This window comes from Gouania willdenowi, chromosome 24, assembly GCF_900634775.1.
Source record: "Gouania willdenowi chromosome 24, fGouWil2.1, whole genome shotgun sequence".
NCBI lineage: Eukaryota > Metazoa > Chordata > Actinopteri > Blenniiformes > Gobiesocidae > Gouania > Gouania willdenowi.
This window is the reverse complement of record NC_041066.1, coordinates 7,671,026-7,688,950: the sequence shown is the minus strand read 5'-3', so window position 1 is coordinate 7,688,950 and position 17,925 is coordinate 7,671,026. Positions and strand designations below refer to the sequence as shown.

Genomic DNA, 17,925 nt, shown 5'->3' with positions numbered 1-17,925 from the left:
AATCAAGGTGATAATCTCATGCATGTGTGAGTCTCCGGTAGTCGGCCATGGCCAAGCAGCTGAATCCATTTTATTTCATGTCCCCAACTTTAATACAGCTACCCATGTCCATTTTAATTGAGATGAACTTCTAGTGGAGGCCTCATCGATCAATGAATCAAACAATGGGATGTGGAGTCAGAAAAGTGTTTTTACTTCATTCTTACCATGATTTCTTTTGTTTTTCACCAGTTAAGGTTCCAGTTTGTTCCCAGTATTCCCAGTGATACCAGAATGAAGTAAAAACACTTATATGTACCCGTCTCCACAACTCCTCAATCCAAAATGTCAACAAATGGAGTTTTTACAGTGGAGATGAAATGATCTTCTATTTATTGATAAATTAGGCCTAAACTATGGATTTATCTGATAAACATTGTTTTAAGTGTTTGAAATTGGTCTGTATCTTATCCAAAGTAGCTTTAAAAAAAAAAAACAAGGAAAGGACAACTTCTTATTTGTCACTATTATTAAAGAATCCTTAGAATTTTTTTTTTTTACTGTCATTGTACAAAGTACAACGAAATTGCACATGCCCCTCCCCACGACATTCAAGTACACTTTAAGAGGAACGTGTGGCCCTCGCATCAGAGAAGTACAGTTTTGTTCCCCATCACTGGCCTAAAGACAAAAGCTGGTGGTTTTTGAGTGTAGAAATATATATACATATATAACTCAATAATCCATGCTGTTCTTTGACATGGGATACATAATGAAAATAAAGATGATAATGAGTAACTGGGACATTTTACACAGGTGTGTAGAAATAGAAAACAGAACACTTTGGTTCACATCAATGTGATGTCAATATCACTGAAAAAGGGACACTTTGTGATGCTCAGGCATTTAGTAAAGCACAGGTGAACAGATTGAGGTGCACTACACATGCTCTCCACTGTGCTCCACAGGTCACAGAGGAAAGTAATGAGGAGATTGACGATGAAACCCAATGGGAAGGAGGCGAGGATGACGATGAGAACACGCTCTTCGACATGGATGAGTTTGTGCTCCAGGAGAGCACTGGCTACATGCTGCCCACGCTGCGCTTCCTCGCCGTCTTCCACACGGTCATCTCCCTCGTCTGCCTGGTGGGATATTACTGCCTAAAGGTGGGCTCGCCGTCACCCCGCAGTGTACGTCTTCACTCAGACGATCGGTTTCACCTGACTCACAGAAAGCATGTGATGCGTTCAGGTTCCTCTGGTAGTTTTCAAGAGGGAGAAGGAGATTGCCAGGGAGCTGGAGTTTGACGGGCTCTACATTACTGAGCAGCCGTCTGATGATGACATCAAAGGCCAGTGGGACCGATTGGTCATCAACACACCGTGAGTTACACAACAACAACAATCCTCAATAAATACAGTATAATGTTTATGAAGTAAACTGCCTGTAAGCTCTATTTTGATTTGCACTGAGAAAAACATCTTTATTCATGATTATTTTAAATGGAAATATATCTAATGAATTCAAATAATAATAATAATAATAAAAGATAAAAAGGTTTTGGAACAATTAAATTAACATTGCAAAATTTAAAAACAAATAAAAATCATCTGTTTCAGTTATTTTCTGGTGCATAAATAATTCATCTTCTAATACAGATGATTGACTTTGGGTTGCAGGTCTTTCCCAAACAACTACTGGGACAAGTTCATCAAGCGCAAGGTTAGTTCACATAACTGGTGTTCCATATACCAGTGTTTCTCAAATGGGGGTGCGTGTACCCCTAGCAGGGTTCCTGCGGATCCTTAAGAAGTCTTAAAGCATTACATTTTCAAAAGTCTTAAATTTTAACACACAAGTTTGATTTTATGATTGTAATTAGTCTCACATTCAAAATAAATAACATGTTAACATTTTAATGAAAATTACCTTTCCATTAAAGATTTTTCTTAATGCTTTTAATTTTTTGTATTTTTATTATTTTATAGATTTCTGGCTATTTATCTTGTCGTCTTGTGTTTTTGATTATTTTTAGTGTTTTTTTTTTTTTTTTTGTGTATTTTACTGTCATTTTGTGTATTTTTACAAAGTGTTTACTTTGGGGGTCGCCAGTTGCACTAGACATTTAAAAAATGACCCTGACCCTATGTAATTGATGTGGCATTTTTTTCTCCAATTATGTTTAAGGTTAAGTTGGTCTTAAATTTAATTTCAAATGGCAATATAAAGTTTTAAAATGAAGTTGACTAAAGCTGTAGGAACCCTGCTCGAGGCACTACTGGTACTTGAGATAAAGAGAGTGGGAAATTAACAAATAAAAGCATTAAAAATGATAATCATCATAATAATGACAATGGAAATTATCTTCATTATAAACTTGAACTGAAAAGACAAGAGTGTTGGTTCCACACCAGGCAGGAGATGATAGGAAATAAATCTAATCAGGAGGCACTAAATATTGTTTCATTCTACTTACTTAGAAAATGAGATTCTTTAAAATGTGTTACTGTATCATTCCATCATTATGTTCTATTGTAGTTTTTATATAGAAACTGAGAACTGCTGCTCTATATGTTTAAACCACTTGGAGAAATGCATGCATAACCTGTATGATCATATCCTGGTTTACTAATATACACTCCACTGTGTGTGTGTGTGTGTGTGTGTGTGTGTGTGTGTGTGTGTGTGTGTGTGTGTGTGTGTGTGTGTGTGTGTGTGTGTGTGTGTGTGTGTGTGTGTGTGTGTGTGTGTGTGTGTGTGTGTGTGTGTGTGTGTGTGTGTGTGTGTGTGTGTGTAGGTAATCAACAAATACGGTGACATGTATGGAGCTGAACGCATCGCTGAGCTGTTAGGTCTGGATAAAAACGCCCTGGACTTTGATCCCACTGTGGAGACGGTGGAGAAGGAAGCCTCCCTGGTTTCCTGGTGAGAACTTAGAGCTGAACACACACACACACACACACACACACACACACCACTAGGATAGATTTACACAGAGCATGTATAAAGGGTTGTACTACTTTGATGAGATTTCAAGCTAAAGTACAACAGGTGGGAGTGTCTACTCCAGTATTATTAGTGTTTGTACACTAAATGTAATAATATTCATATAAAAAATTCAAATGAAATTGTCCTGAAAGTAAAAAAACAAAAAAAAACATTTTGCTTCTGTTCAAATAGAACAGCATGACTTCTACTAGGGACTCTTTCACACTTTAAACTTTTTAATTTCATCATCTTTCCGTGTTTAAATGACTTAAATGGCTTTTAAACGTCCAGAAATCGTACCAAACATGCTGAATAGAGTTAATAGACCCTTTGATTGTTTGTAAACATTGTGGCGTATTTTGCTGGGCGGGGCTTAGATGACTTGGATGATTTATCTACGTTGTTAGACAATGGGGAGCAACGTGGCGGTCATCTTACCTCAGACAGCTGGTCCCGCTCATTACATCAATGTCAACGGTGCATGTACTATTTAAATAACTCTTACTTGCACAATTTTCAACCAATTTTCTAACGGAAAGCGGCAACTTCAACATGTACAAACATCCTATGTTATACCTACATATAATAAGGTTTGTAATAAGGCAAACTGTTTGAAAATCCATCAATATCTAATTAAGTTAAAGTTATTTTTGTTTAAGCTGATCACTCACCTTCCAACAGCTACTGTAGAGTGCGTCAGAATGTCAGTTGTCTGAGGTAAGATGGCCACCGTTGAGCTACGCTGGTGAATCCCACATGCATCACAGTGTTTACTGTATATATATATCTATGCTTTAACCAGCAGCCATTAATGGGTCTATAGAGTCAACCAGTATTGTTAATGTTACATTTATACAGAAGCTGTGAGGCTTATAATGAAATGACACAAGATTCTGTCGCATCCCATGGAAATGTGTGATTTTGACCCAAAACATTTTTTATAAAACCTTTAATTACAGCAAACAGAGAAATTGCCTCACATTTTGCACAAAATCTTGCACAGCCGTGTGATTTGAGGTGTAATGATTCTGTCTAGACGTGGCACCAGATAAACTGATCACCTGTTGAGCTAATACACCGACCGTTATGGCATATTCATTCGTTTGCTTCACTTATTAGACACTCAGTCCCAATTTCTGGGAAAATAAATTGTGATATTGTCCTAAAACATGCATTGGAGGTAGTTGTGTGATATGTTGGGGCCAGATTTAAAACAAATAGAGAGGAGATAAAAAAAATAATATTGCTTTTTCTGTTTCAGGACGTGAAGTCCATGTTTTCAATAATCACTAATTCTGTCACCACTCTACTTTGAGCTCCTCATTTCTTATCCAAACACAATGTTTTGTTCACAGGCTGAGCTCCATCGACACAAAGTACCACATCTGGAAAATGGGCGTCGTTCTGACTGATAATGTAAGTTTATCGTCTCTTGTGTCGTAAAATCAGCTGCTGTGATTATGATGTCAAATGTTTCACTATAACAATAAGTTTTTCAAGCTAAATCTTTTCTCTCCTGCAGTACTTCCTTTATCTGATCTGGTACACCATCATGTCCGTCTTTGGACACTTCAACAACTTCTTCTTTGCTGCTCACCTGCTGGACATCGCCATGGGCTTCAAGACGCTCCGCACCATCCTCTCATCAGTTACTCACAACGGCAAACAGGTGCGTTCCTCCACCAGCAGAGGGAGCCACTGCGCAGAAAAGAACGGCTACTATGCTTTAGTTTATGGCTTCAATTCCACACAATCATTATTATTATATAACCTGCTTCATGTAAACATATGTAGAAATGCATAGATTAGAAACACTATCAGAATAAATGGAAATACCTGTGTCATATTGAATTAAGGTGAGACACTTATTTCTAGCATTTTATTTTATTAATTGAAAATGTTCTCTACCAGTTCATCTTAAACCAAATCTAATCCTAACCAGACCAAGGTATTCTAGGAGTTCACAGAAACATTTGTCCATTTAATATCTGACACACATTTTCTTCACCCATCAATAACAGTTTGTGGCACAGTAGATTGAAATGTAAGTTCAGATTTTAAAATGGCCAAAACATCAGAAACATATATATATAAACTAGAAACATGGTGTAGGCCTGTTCGAGTCCAATATGTGACGACCACCTGAAATGTTATAAAAACAAATGTAATGTAATATTGTAATAACTGGTCAATAATGTAACAAGTGCTGAGCCCGAAATGTAATTAATTGTCATAGGGGGTACGTGAATGAAAATTAAAAAACACTGACAACATTGGAAATAAGAATATAAATAGAGCTGCTAATGCTAATACTAGGTTATGGCCATGTTAGACTATTGCTATTGTAAGGCAAATGCTAGGTGAAAGCTAATGTTAGGCTAATGTTAATGCTAGGTTAAAGCTGATACTAGGTTTATGATATTGCTAAGCTAATGCTAGATCAATGTTAATGCTAGGCTAATGTTAGGTTAATACTAGCTAATGCTAAGCTAAGGCAGGACAACGTGGGCCAGCACTCACTGCATCCTCACTTAGTGGAGTTATTATTATTTCTCAACAGGATCGGTAAAATTCAGGGACAAGTTTCACTGTAGTTCTACATTGTATATGACATTATATCTATTAAGTGTGCAGGAGTAGGGGGTACATGGCTTCAGGTTAAAGGTGTAAATGACTGTGAAAAGTTTGGGAAAATTGCTCTAGAGAGAATAATCAGAAAATGAAGACGAGAGTTTATCTTAAAACTTACAGGAAAGAAAAAGCCCATTAAAAAGTGTGTGAAACAAATCAGCAGCACTTCTTCTGATTGTCTGATTAATAGATAAACACTGAGCAATGAACTTGATTGGAAAATAATTCATGAAATTATGACCACTTGATGCGTAAACTAAAGAGTGCCGAGTTGCACCCACTTCAAAATAAAAGCACAAGCTCTTTTTTTGTTGAGGTAAATAACTGCTAACCAATGCCATGAGTTGAGAACCCATGTTCTATGTACGGTATCTCTTAAGCTAGCCAGCGTTTGTCCTGGCAGCCTTAAGAACATTTGTCCCACATTAATTAATGTGAATAATAAAGTACGACAGAGTGGCCTTGTAACTTTAGCAACTCCTTTGAAATTCAACGTGAGCTTTCCCTCCACTTCCTCTTCCTGTAGCTGGTGCTGACTGTGGGTCTGCTGGCTGTGGTGGTGTATCTCTACAGCGTGGTGGCCTTCAACTTCTTCAGGAAGTTCTACAATAAGAGCGAGGACGAAGACGCACCTGACATGAAGTGTGATGATATGATGACGGTACATGTGACCGACCACCTCTGACCATTCACCCACATGCAGACTGACAGAGCTGTGACTCCATGTGGTTTAGTAGAACGATTAATAGAGTCTGTGCTCAGGTCGACCTAGTGGAGCTGAAAAATGTTATTCATCAGATTTTTATTTTGAATCCTGAACATTGGAATTTGCCGTCCTTGATGGGGCGATTCATGGTAACCGAATTGAGTGGAAAATAAGTGTCAGTGAACTCTTAGATACAAAATAATTATTTTTGCCGACCTTGCATAGAGCTTGTTTTTGTACCCACAAGGTCTGATCACACGTTCACAGTGAGCATGAGGCATTTTAAAGGAATTTATTAGAATTCTGAGGAGTAAAAAAAAAAAAGTCCAATTGAGTTTTTGAGGCTGAAAGACTAAATTGCACCTCGGCTTTCAGTAGCTCTTTGTTCAAAGTGCAATCACAGTGTTGCTTGGTCTCCATCGTGCAGTGCTACTTGTTCCACATGTACGTGGGCGTGAGAGCTGGAGGAGGGATCGGAGACGAGTTGGAGGACCCAGCTGGAGATCCCTACGAGCTCTACCGCATCCTGTTCGACATCACCTTCTTCTTCTTTGTCATCGTCATCCTGCTGGCCATCATTCAGGGTGTGTGTGTGTGTGTGAGTGAGTGTGTGACATGGATCTGTGCTGCTCTGACACACTGCTGCTCCCTCCCTCAGGTTTGATAATTGATGCCTTTGGAGAGCTCAGAGATCAGCAGGAGCAGGTGAAGGAGGACATGGAGGTGAGGAGTTACACAAACAAAAACAAACCCGCCACTAGTTCACGGACAATTATGCGGTTGTTGCAGCAAATAGTTGTGTTATTTTCTGTAAATCTGCAAAAATAAACTGATTGCCTTTAAATCATTTCATAGTAAAACACAAAACAGCTCAATATGTTAAGGTTTCATTTAGTCAGACAACTGTTTTTCAGGAAATTTACTTTTATTTCCTGACATGTTTTGACTGTCATCTGCCAGTTCTCTTCAGAGGAGTCTGCTGATCACTTTGATGTAGTCTTGACTTCTGCATAATAATTCTAGCAAGTTATTTTTGTATTATGTTAGAGGTGCAATCTGCTACTCTCAGATCCCTCCCTCCCCGCTGCTCTCTTGCCCTGCCTCCAAACTTTCCACAGTACCTCCCTCAGAGGAGCTAACAAGCTAACGTTAGCCCAACATCACAGTAATATAACATGCACTGTTAAAAGCATATTACTGCAGTGCTTCTCTCTCTCTATGTGCACACACCTCAGCAGCAACAACACAGTGTCACTTACAGCAGCCCACACAGTGGCTGCTGTACACTCAAACAACACATGCACCACATTTTTCTAGTGTAACAATTATAAATCAAACAGCAGTAATTACCTTTCAAGCAGAAAAGTCAATAATTCCATCTTCTACTCCTCCACACACTGTAAAAAAAAGACAGTGCTCCGGGAAAGGGGTGGGGCCTGTAAGCAACAGCTGTCAGACAGCCCATCAAACACAATCCTGGCTCTGATTGGTTCTTTTTGCTCGGTCGAGGTGTATTCTGGAAATCTGCCAAAATTAGCAGGAGCAGCAGAGGGGACTCAATGAGTCTGTTTATTTCACACAAACTACTAGTTTGATGTAAAGTTGTCCTTACACAGTGACAGCTTTAGCAAATATGACAAAAAGTTACTTTTATCGGAGATGCAGACTGCACCTTTAAAGTTAAGTTGTCTGAATAAATGAAACCTTAACATATTATTTAAAAAGGCTCAGATTTATAACAGTTCAACAAGATGAGGATCATTTCCATCACATTAAAGGTTTTTAGTGAAGAGAATAAAAAACAGAATAGGTGTTTAAGATTTTATATCTATCTGTAAAAAAAAACATTCAATGAAGTATTTCTACTATTTGAATGTTTACTGCAGTGAAGGTAACAAAAAATACTGCATGTGATCAGTTTACACAGTAAGGGTTATTTGTATCCCTAAGTGACATTTGGCTATCATGCGTGTGAATCACAGTCAGCCTGTAATTACTCTACCTACTGTACTTCTTTTTTTATATGTAGGCTATAAAAAGCTTTTAAACTTGTCATTCTCTGAAACATACAGTATTTTGATGTAGAAAAGTCAGTCAAGTGATGAATTTTGTTAGTGTTTCACAACAAAACTCCAAGCAGTGCAAAATAATTAACCTCCCATTTCTGGCAACACATCAGGGAACTGACTTAGTTTTGATATTTGTTGTGGGGCCAATATGCTGAATTTGCGACATAACCTGACCCGTTAGTGGCATGTATGAGTGAACCCACTGATCAGAGATAGGCTCCCACTCATTACACTACCTGGTTATCCTGTACAGACAATGTCCAACCTGTTCATGAGCAAACACAAAATATGACTTTGTTAACTGGTGTTTGAATAATCTGTCAGACTTGATCGACTAGTTTTCAAACTTAGAAAAAAAATATTTAAAAAGTTTGAAGTGACATCTGACACTTAAACTTCAATAATCATCTCATTTAATATGAAACTTCTCCTCACCCTCTCTCTCTCTTCTCTTTTAGACCAAATGCTTCATCTGTGGCATTGGGAACGACTACTTTGACCGAACGCCTCACGGGTTTGAAACCCACACCTTACAGGAGCACAACCTAGCTAACTACCTGTGAGTACAGCTAGCACCAGGGTCTGCAAACACTACCGAGCTTTTGTTGTGAGATTTTTCTAAAGCTTCATCCACTTGTGTGCAGGTTCTTCCTGATGTACCTGATTAATAAGGATGAGACTGAACACACAGGGCAGGTATGTGTCACCAAACCAACATGTTTTAATCCACAGCTGAAAAGAGGTCACACTTTAATGGTTTAGAACGTATCACGTGTGAGGATTAATAAAATAATACAGTAATGTACTAATCAATAGATTAGATTCATAGGAAAACTGTCTCCTCCCACCAGATTAACCAATATTTAAATAATGGCCAAATTAAAGACAAATCCTCCCGTAGTCTTTTAATTAGAGCTTCTTCCAGTGACTGTATACTAGGTGCAGACATTAAAAGTCTTTCCTTCCTTTTCCAGGAGTCTTACGTGTGGAAGATGTACCAGGAGCGATGCTGGGACTTCTTCCCGACTGGAGACTGTTTCCGTAAGCAGTACGAGGACCAGCTCGGTTAGAGCGAGTCTCTCTACTTTCCTTTTGAACTTTGACTTCCTCCTGAAATGGAAAAACACCATTTAAACTTTGAATCCATACGGAGACACGATAAACAACTACTATTGATGCCTGGGCATTTTGGATTTCACGTCCTCATCTTTGTTACTGAAAAAACACAAACTTCACTCTGTGTTTATTGCCTGCTTGAGCCACCATGCTGCACAGTGTAGACATGAACCATGTGAAGGTTTACACTGTGACTACTGAATGTGCACAAAGTCTAGATTTAAACACCAAATCTTTTCAATCACTTGCTACCAAATCCAGTTGAATGGATGTGTGTGTGTTTAATCCTGATGACGTGGGGTGGGAGGAGCAAAGCCTAATTCTAATTTTTTTAAATGCCGGTTCAAATCTGATGAAGTGAGGAATCACTGACTGCCGACGTGCCTTTTTGAGACTATGCAACAACTGATCAAAAAAAGATGCAAACAGATGTAGACTATTTAGGAAACATTGTTGTATAAAATCTAGATGATGCTTGTGTAAATGTTGCTTATTTGGGTTTTGTTCCCATCCTGCCTGTCAGCACCTCACCCTAAATATAACGCGAGTGAAAAAACATTTCATTTTATCAGAGCCAACCTGGCTATCTGTGACTGTCTAACCATCTGTATGTAGTGGCTTTGGTAGCCCTGCCTTTGTTTGGATGAGGGGGAGGAAACAAATAAAGGAATTGATGCAATAATCCCAACGTGTCCTTGGTGCTGTGTCCCAGACTCAGTCTATGCTCTGTTAACACTCCTGTAGGGCACAACTTTCACAGTCTCAATGTTCTGCTGTGGGAACATTTTAACACGTTCATGAAAAGTTCCAAACATGCTGTCCCCATTGTTTCTCAAACACTTTGGTAAAGAAGAAAAAGAAAGAAGCAGTCCTGGTGGTACATAGATCTCACCTGGTTCTCTTCTAGTTCCTGTTGGTCAGGAGATCATGCTGTCCAGCCAGTCCTCCAGGTCCTCCTCACTCATCTCCTGCTTTACAGTCACAGGCTTTGACAATGAGACGTCTTTTTTACCCTCCTCTTCCTCTAGTTTTGCTTCTTCACATGCTGCAGAACGAGAAAACATCAACATTTATCACAAGTCTTTTGAAAGCATAGTCAAATGAATAGAAAAATAACAGGTTTCTACAGAGCAGTTGCCACAGAAACCCGAAAAATGTGACTTAGAAAAGCAGACATGAAATAACAGCCTTGAAGAGTGTTTTTTTTTAAATTGCATTTGACAAAAAAAAAAAAAAAAATCCACAAGAGCTTCAATTTGGTTTTGCAGAGCTGAAAACTGACAGTGCTCTGGAAGATGTACTGACAATTATTTTTAATACAGTATCTGCAGGAGTCCACCATGAACAGCTAACACACTATTAAAGCTGCTGGAGACAATTATTTAGATAAAGACATGGTGTGAGCCTCGGATGTTTGTTTTGCTCTCTAATGTAAACACTACTACTATAAGTCAATGAACATTTTTTTGCATTGTGGAGTCCTGTAGATGTATAGAAATGTTTTTACTTCATTGTGTTTCTATTCCAGACGAGAAAATGTATGGGCTTGACACTATTTTTATTCCCAGTATTCTTAGTAATATCACCTCACTACATTTCAGCCAGATTCAGATCTCACCATGTAAGGACCAGAACAACACAAATGTGTTGGGCAGTCACTTTGGGGGCAAACAAGTAAAAACACTTCTAAAGGACTCCACATCCCACAATGCAATGTGCAAATCTTTTCTGACAGTTTCAATAAACTGAGTTTCAAGCAACAATTTCATTTTTTACATCTTTTTTCAAGGAAATCATCTTCGATTTATACATCAATGAGGGCTATACTCTATCTAATAAAATATAAATAAATTGTCCACTGCTCTAGAATTCAACCCATTAAGTGAATTTCCAAGGTGTATTTTTTTCTTTTAAAGATGTAATTTTTATTTTGTTTTTAGGAATTACGCGTTTGTGTTTAAAATAATTTCACACCTTGTCATTGGGATTTTAGATGATATTAAAGGTCCAAATTTCTTCAGAAGTATGTGTGTGTTTTTTGTTTTCTTTTGAAGTAAATGTTAATGTAACAAACCCAAATAGGAAAATAACACTACATGTAAATGGAAGTATAAGCCTTTTTAAATATTACGTTAAGAACATAGTATGAAAACTAGGGATGTAACGATTAATCGTAAGGCAGTTAAAAATCGATTCATAGGTATCACGGTTGATATCGATTTTCTGAAAATTGAATCGCAGTACTTTTTTTAACCAGCAGAGGGCGCTATCCACAAGTGTAGGCGGCGGGCGGAGTCTGCTAATACTTTCTTTCTGGCCGCCTTCTATTCTTAAATATGTTAATAATTGATTCATTACCCCTTAAGCACCGAAAGAATATCTGTAAAAGTCATGTTTTTCTATTAGCTCTGTCTGCTAGCATAGCTTCTCTTCTTCACTGCAAGAATTTCGGCATGCCAACCGACCACTGTGTTACCAGCGCCCTCTGCTGGTCAAAACAAATATGACGTAAATCAGTGTAATCACGTTTTTTTTTTTTAAAGTCCAATTGTTAAGGCACAAAATACATTTTCAGTTGCACTTTTAAAAAGAAAAAGAACTATTATGCAGTTTTGCATTGTTTACTATAGAACCAGAATTTAAATTAATAGGCTTCATTTTCATTTCTATTATTCCTTTATTTATTTCATTCAAGATTTATTTTCCCCAAAAAAAATTTGTCTACATTCCCATTTTGTAAAATAAATCGTGAGAGAATCGTATCGGGAGTTGAGTGAATCGTTACATCCCTAATGAAAACCTTAAGTCACTTATAAACCAGAGACAGTATTGGTTCTTTATCACTAAGAACCACTAACTTTTATTTAATGAAGTGCATTTCTTTGAATAAAGAAAATATAATGTCACACTCAGACGTGTGTGTGTGTGTGTGTGTGAGTAACCATTGGTGCTGCGTATGCTTACATGTTTCTGGAGCATTCGGAGTTGCACCATCGTCGAGCTGCTCTACTTCAGCACATGGGAGGCCTTTCCGTAAGCTGAGCAGCTGCTCCAGCTCTTCATCATCATCAGTAGCCACAGGGAAAACCGTGGAGTCTGAGCCGCTCGTTGGGGTTTGGTTGGTGCTCGGATTGCGGAACGCTGCACTTGGAGCAGCAAATGAAGACGTTTTGGAGATGGTTTCAGGTTTGGAAACGATGGGCGTGGCAGGGAGCTCTACTGGGGTGGAAACCTAAAACATCAAGTGATAAAAGTGTATTAACAAATAGATCAGTGGTTTCACCATCCCGTACCCCTTCAGACATTAACCTGAGGCCATGTACCCCCTACTCCTGCACACTTATTTTACCTATGCTTTTGAGGAATAATATACATAAAAATATTACATCTGTAAGCACAAGATTAAACATCTTGTTTAGAATTATTACTTGATTTATTAAACTATCCTATTGTCATTTTCTGAGAAAAACTCTCTCTCATCACCTGAAACTGTTAAATACAACTCACTACATTCTCCGTGCAAATTATTTTTCTGTATTTTGTTTTCACGTCAAAGCTAAAAATCCATTTTCACATATGTATAAGGTTGCTAACGAGCATCAAGTTATTGACAGCACGTTTTGCTAGCGCAAAGCAATGTAGCTCTCATTATATTTGTGTTTCTCTGTCACCACCAGAGGGCAGTCTTACAAAGACCAATGTTTAATTTGTGACAATGCATGGAGGCTCCTGACTGCTGCTCAATTTATATTCTAGTTTCCAATTTTTATTTTTATTCAAGTACCCCTATGATAATTTGCGTACCCCTGGGGGTACCCGCACCCCACTTTGGGAACCTCAGAATAGATGATCATTTGATCCATCATTTTGTTTGTGGGAAATCAACAGAAGCCTATTTTTTACACGCTTATCCTATTTAATGTTACAGGTTGGTGAAGTTTGAATAAAAGTGCTTATGAGCTGTGGAAATAATGTGTAAATTCAGCCTGAATTGTGATGAGATTTAGTTTCTAAAGCAGTTCTGAGGTCTTTAAAACACTTCTCCACCTCTCAGTATGAAACTACTATCTATATTCTCTATTTCATATTTCAAAGTGTGTTGGAATGCAAGCTATGTGTTGGATCGCACCTGAACCAAGTCATCGTCAAGGTAGAGTCTCTGAGTCAGAGGCAGCTGTTGAAGAAGTTGAGCGAGAGCAGGAAGGTCCAACGGTACCACAGACATCTGCAGAGCAAACACACACTGATGCTGTTTAATGAATTCAACATAAAACACTGAGATAAAGATGTCAAACATACTACATCATCTACTGTAAGAAACATGGATGCATGTTGGATTACTGAGTAAACACTAAACCAGTTTATATCTGAACACAGACATAAACATTTAAAGAACAGTCATGTTCATCTATAACGGGGAATAAAGGGGGGAGATTTGTGGGGTCCATCCATAAAGTCAGCAAAATAATGCTCCATTGTTCTATGAATCTGTAATAAACACATTTATTTATTTATCTGAATAATATCCACTGTTATCCAGGAGGTTTATTATTATTTGTGTCATAGTATATAGTCATTTTAAAGATCTAAATCCTTGTTTTAATCAGAAATAAAATGGGTTAAAAGTGACCCAAAATGGTAGAAAAGGTGGTGAAATGGGATTTAAAAAAAAAAAAGAAATTGGTTCAAAGTTGCAAATAATAGAGGCCAAATACAGACAGAAAAACATCCTTTAAAAAAAAAAAAAAAAGGTTTAAAGTTTAAATATTCACTTAACAGTGACAGAAATGGGGGAGAAGGGGTTCAGTAATTTAAAAAGTAGGAACAATTAGTTTAAACTGGGAAATAATGGGCATGAATTTGGCAAAAAAAAAAAAGCATGAAATATGGTGAAAACAGGTGAACGGGTCAATGTGTGTGTGACATTTGGAAAAGTGGTGGAAAGGATTTATAGGTGCTGAAAATGTATAGAAAGTGGAAAAAATGTGCAGAAATAGTAATACATTTTATGGAGAAGTGGCAGAAATGGGAGTAATGTAGCAAAATAACATTAAAAGGAGCAAAAACATGGCAAAAAAAAAGTGATGAAAATAGGTTAAGATAGGCATGTTTGGTGTAGCTGCAGAAAAAGGGTAAAAATAAGCTTAAATTGTTAAAAACTATATTCTTAAGTTTCGTAAAGGCATCTGGCAACCCCCTCCCAGTGTCTCGCAACCCCAAGGTTGAGAACCCCTGCACTAAAGGACCAAAACGGGATTTTAAAATACGGTTTGTTAAAATTGTGAATCCCACATTTACCTCACTGGCTGTGAACTGGTTCTTCTCCCAATCTTTTTCCTCTGAGAACCGGAACTGGGTAAATGAATCCCCTGAAGAAGAAGCACAGAAATAAAACATGAACATCATCTGACATCAGCATCACTTTGAGCTGAAGATCACAGCCGGGTTCACCCGCTTCAGTTTATTTGTGATTTCAAAGTGCCAGCCTGTTCTTTGTGGAGCCAGCGTTCGTCTGAGAGGCTTTGTTTTTAACTATAGGGGTCACGCCAACAGGTGCCACCAAGCGGCTTATCTAGAGGCAACGTATTATTATTAATCATCACAGGCCACACTGAATTATACAGACAGAGCGAGAAATAGCTGCAAAATGCTCAGGTAAAATAGGAGCGTGGAGTGAAAGCGCTGCAGAGTCAGAAGTGAAGCACCACTCCTACAGGTCCTCATCCTGTGCAGCAGCAGGATGTGGTTCAGGCTGGAAAAACAGGCTCTCTGAGGCAATTCAAGATCAAAAGCTGCACTAGTTAGTGAAAGTAAAAACTTTAGACAGAAGCAGACAAACAATGAAAAGCTCAGATACAAACTCCTGATGAATAAAATCTTAAGTAAGTCTAAATATATAAAACAGTCAAATTCTAAAAATCCAATGCAAATGTCAGTGGTTTATGAGCTGGGAATCCATTCAAATTTTCCAAACTGATTCAATTTGATTTGTGATTTGGTTAAGGATATTTCAGCTAGGGCTGTCGCTTTAACGCATTAATTGCGATTAATTAATTACAAGAAAAATGAACGCATTAAAAAAAAGCACTACAAACAGCGCGGAACCGTTCTTATTTCAAGAGTTCCCACTATACCCATAATACTGATGCACAGGCTACAATAAGCCTCATCACCGGAGTTTTGTAACCTCCGCTAGCACCTGAATGCTAAACATGTAGCAGCTAGCGCAGACACTCAGGCAGTGCTAACTGCTACATGCTACAAGACTGACAAATGAACAAACTCACTGGATGAATATTATTATCTGAAGGAAAGAGAAAACAACAAGTTCAATGTCAGAAAAGTGTTCTTACTGTTTATGATGTGCTAACTTTTAGCATTACATATGATGTTTTATTTCACTTTTATTTTCTATTATTTGGAGATTAACTAAAGGACTCATCTCAAACACAGAGGAATGGCTACTCCTGCATCTGTTCTAGTTAAAAACAAATAATAAATGACTTTATAAAGACACTTTGTTATATATCAATATTTTGATCTGCCACATTAATGTAATTTAAATTAAAATACTTACTAAAACAACTGAGCCCACAGCACTGCATTACACACAGTAGAAAGGATGTGTTAAATTATAGATTTTATCAATTGATATTGGGCCATTCAAAGGAAAATCGATTACATCGATTTTTTTTTAAACCCAGCCATACTATAAAGCTATGATAAAGTTTGTGTAATAAAGTTTCATTTCTACAAACTGATTAAAGAAATGTCAAAAGTCAGGAATAGAATTAATAGTAGAATCATCTCAGACAGCTGAGCAGACTTTACAAAATTTCACAAACTTTTCTTATGTATTCAATTGATCCAGACAGACAATCAGGCACAGGGCAAACCCTGTTATGTTCCCATTCTAATATTTCCACCTTGGTCTAAAACACAGATGAGATTTTACAAAGGTGGTGGCCTGGGGTTAGCAATGTTAAAGACCAAACTGTAGCTAGATAACCCTGAAGAGACAAACACTAATCTGTCAGATGTGATTAATGAGAACAATCTCTACTGACAGCCTGGTGCGACTTGGACAGAATTACACCAATGTCCTTATTTGTCACCTAAACCAGTGGTTCTCAAACGTTTATGTTGGCGCTAGTACCCCCTTTCTCTTATTATGATTGAATCCAAGTACCCCCTTTGTCCAACCATTCTGTTGCTCAGAATTAGAAGAGTTGTCATGACACCAAAATGAGTAACCTGAGAAGCCTTTTTTATTATTAATATTTTTATGAACTGCAATGTATTTGCACACGTTAGAAATACTTATTAATTATTTATAGTGTTGTTTGGTGCATGATAAGAGTACATGAACAAAAGTACATAAGCAATAAAAAAAACAATAAATGAAGTTCAAATTTATATGGTTGAAATTAAAAAAGTGATCAACCAGTTTCCTAGTTTGCACATCAATTTATGTTTAACTAATATAAATAATCAACTTAGGATAACAAATCCACTGTCTTTAAAAACAAAAAACAAAGTTTTGGTGTTTTGAGATTGGATGTGATCCTCCTTTGTATGTATATCATTTGTAAATATTGTTCGTACACTGTAAATATAATAAAAGAAGCCGTGCACCGTCCAGGTAAGACAGAACTTTAGCTTGTTTCTGTTGAAGCGGAGCTCTCTTCATGGAGTTCGTTCTTGCTGACAGAAACACACGAACAGCCAATCAGCTCACAGATGGGCGGACCCAGCGTGCGGAAACAGCCGATCATATCTCACCAGTAACAGGCAAACGGCCAATCATTCAGCAGCTGTGGAGTTCGGTTGCAGTGGTTGCCATGTTGGTGTGTTTTCACGTGCGTAGCGTGCAGTGAGTCTAGACTGTGTGGTGAGAAGGCAGGAGGAGAGTAGAGACAGCCGTTATGTAGTAGAAACTGGTACCAGTAGTATCGTAATCCACCGTAGTACCGTCTTATAGAATTTCTTGTATAGTAGGAACCGTTACAATTTGGCACCGAGGAGTACCGTGTGTATCGTGCAACTATACTCAGAATACTATGAAAAAACAACTGTAGATCACATGACGGAACACTTTTTTTTAATATTTTATATATACACAAAACACCCATTTCTCACAAATCTGGCTTAATTTGTGTTAGTGAGCTCTTCTCCTTTGCAAAGAAAATCCATCCCACCTCACAGGTGTAGCATATCAATATGCTGAATAGACAGCATGGTTATTGCACAGGTGTGCCTGAGGCTGGCCACAATAAAAGGCCACTCTAAAAATGTTCAGTTTAATCATACAGCACAATGCCACAGATGTCACATGTTCTGATGGAGCGTGCAATACGAATGCTGACTGCAGGAATGTCCACCAGAGCTGTTGCCCATGAATTGAATGTTCATTTCTCTACCATAAGCCGTCTC

General features: G+C 37.9%; 2 protein-coding genes across 2 annotated transcripts in view; one reads left to right on the top strand and one right to left on the bottom strand.

Annotated features, from left to right (window-relative positions):
- The window catches only part of ryr3 (ryanodine receptor 3), a 169,407-nt gene extending 159,233 nt beyond the window's left edge, over window positions 1-10,174 (top strand). The window contains 12 exon segments of the mRNA XM_028439455.1: window positions 948-1,148; window positions 1,234-1,364; window positions 1,662-1,704; window positions 2,780-2,907; window positions 4,326-4,386; window positions 4,493-4,639; window positions 6,128-6,262; window positions 6,735-6,891; window positions 6,966-7,030; window positions 8,835-8,935; window positions 9,021-9,072; window positions 9,351-10,174. Coding sequence (XP_028295256.1) covers window positions 948-1,148; window positions 1,234-1,364; window positions 1,662-1,704; window positions 2,780-2,907; window positions 4,326-4,386; window positions 4,493-4,639; window positions 6,128-6,262; window positions 6,735-6,891; window positions 6,966-7,030; window positions 8,835-8,935; window positions 9,021-9,072; window positions 9,351-9,446 — 1,317 coding nt within the window. The 3' untranslated portion in view covers window positions 9,447-10,174.
- The window catches only part of aven (apoptosis, caspase activation inhibitor), a 48,126-nt gene continuing 39,552 nt past the window's right edge, over window positions 9,352-17,925 (bottom strand). Inside the window, exons 3-7 of the mRNA XM_028439457.1 lie at window positions 14,791-14,861; window positions 13,622-13,717; window positions 12,457-12,724; window positions 10,385-10,537; window positions 9,352-9,486 (exon numbers count right to left, since the gene is read on the bottom strand). Of these exons, the coding sequence (XP_028295258.1) occupies window positions 10,410-10,537; window positions 12,457-12,724; window positions 13,622-13,717; window positions 14,791-14,861 (563 nt within the window). The 3' untranslated portion in view covers window positions 9,352-9,486; window positions 10,385-10,409. The remainder of the gene's footprint in view (window positions 9,487-10,384; window positions 10,538-12,456; window positions 12,725-13,621; window positions 13,718-14,790; window positions 14,862-17,925) is intronic.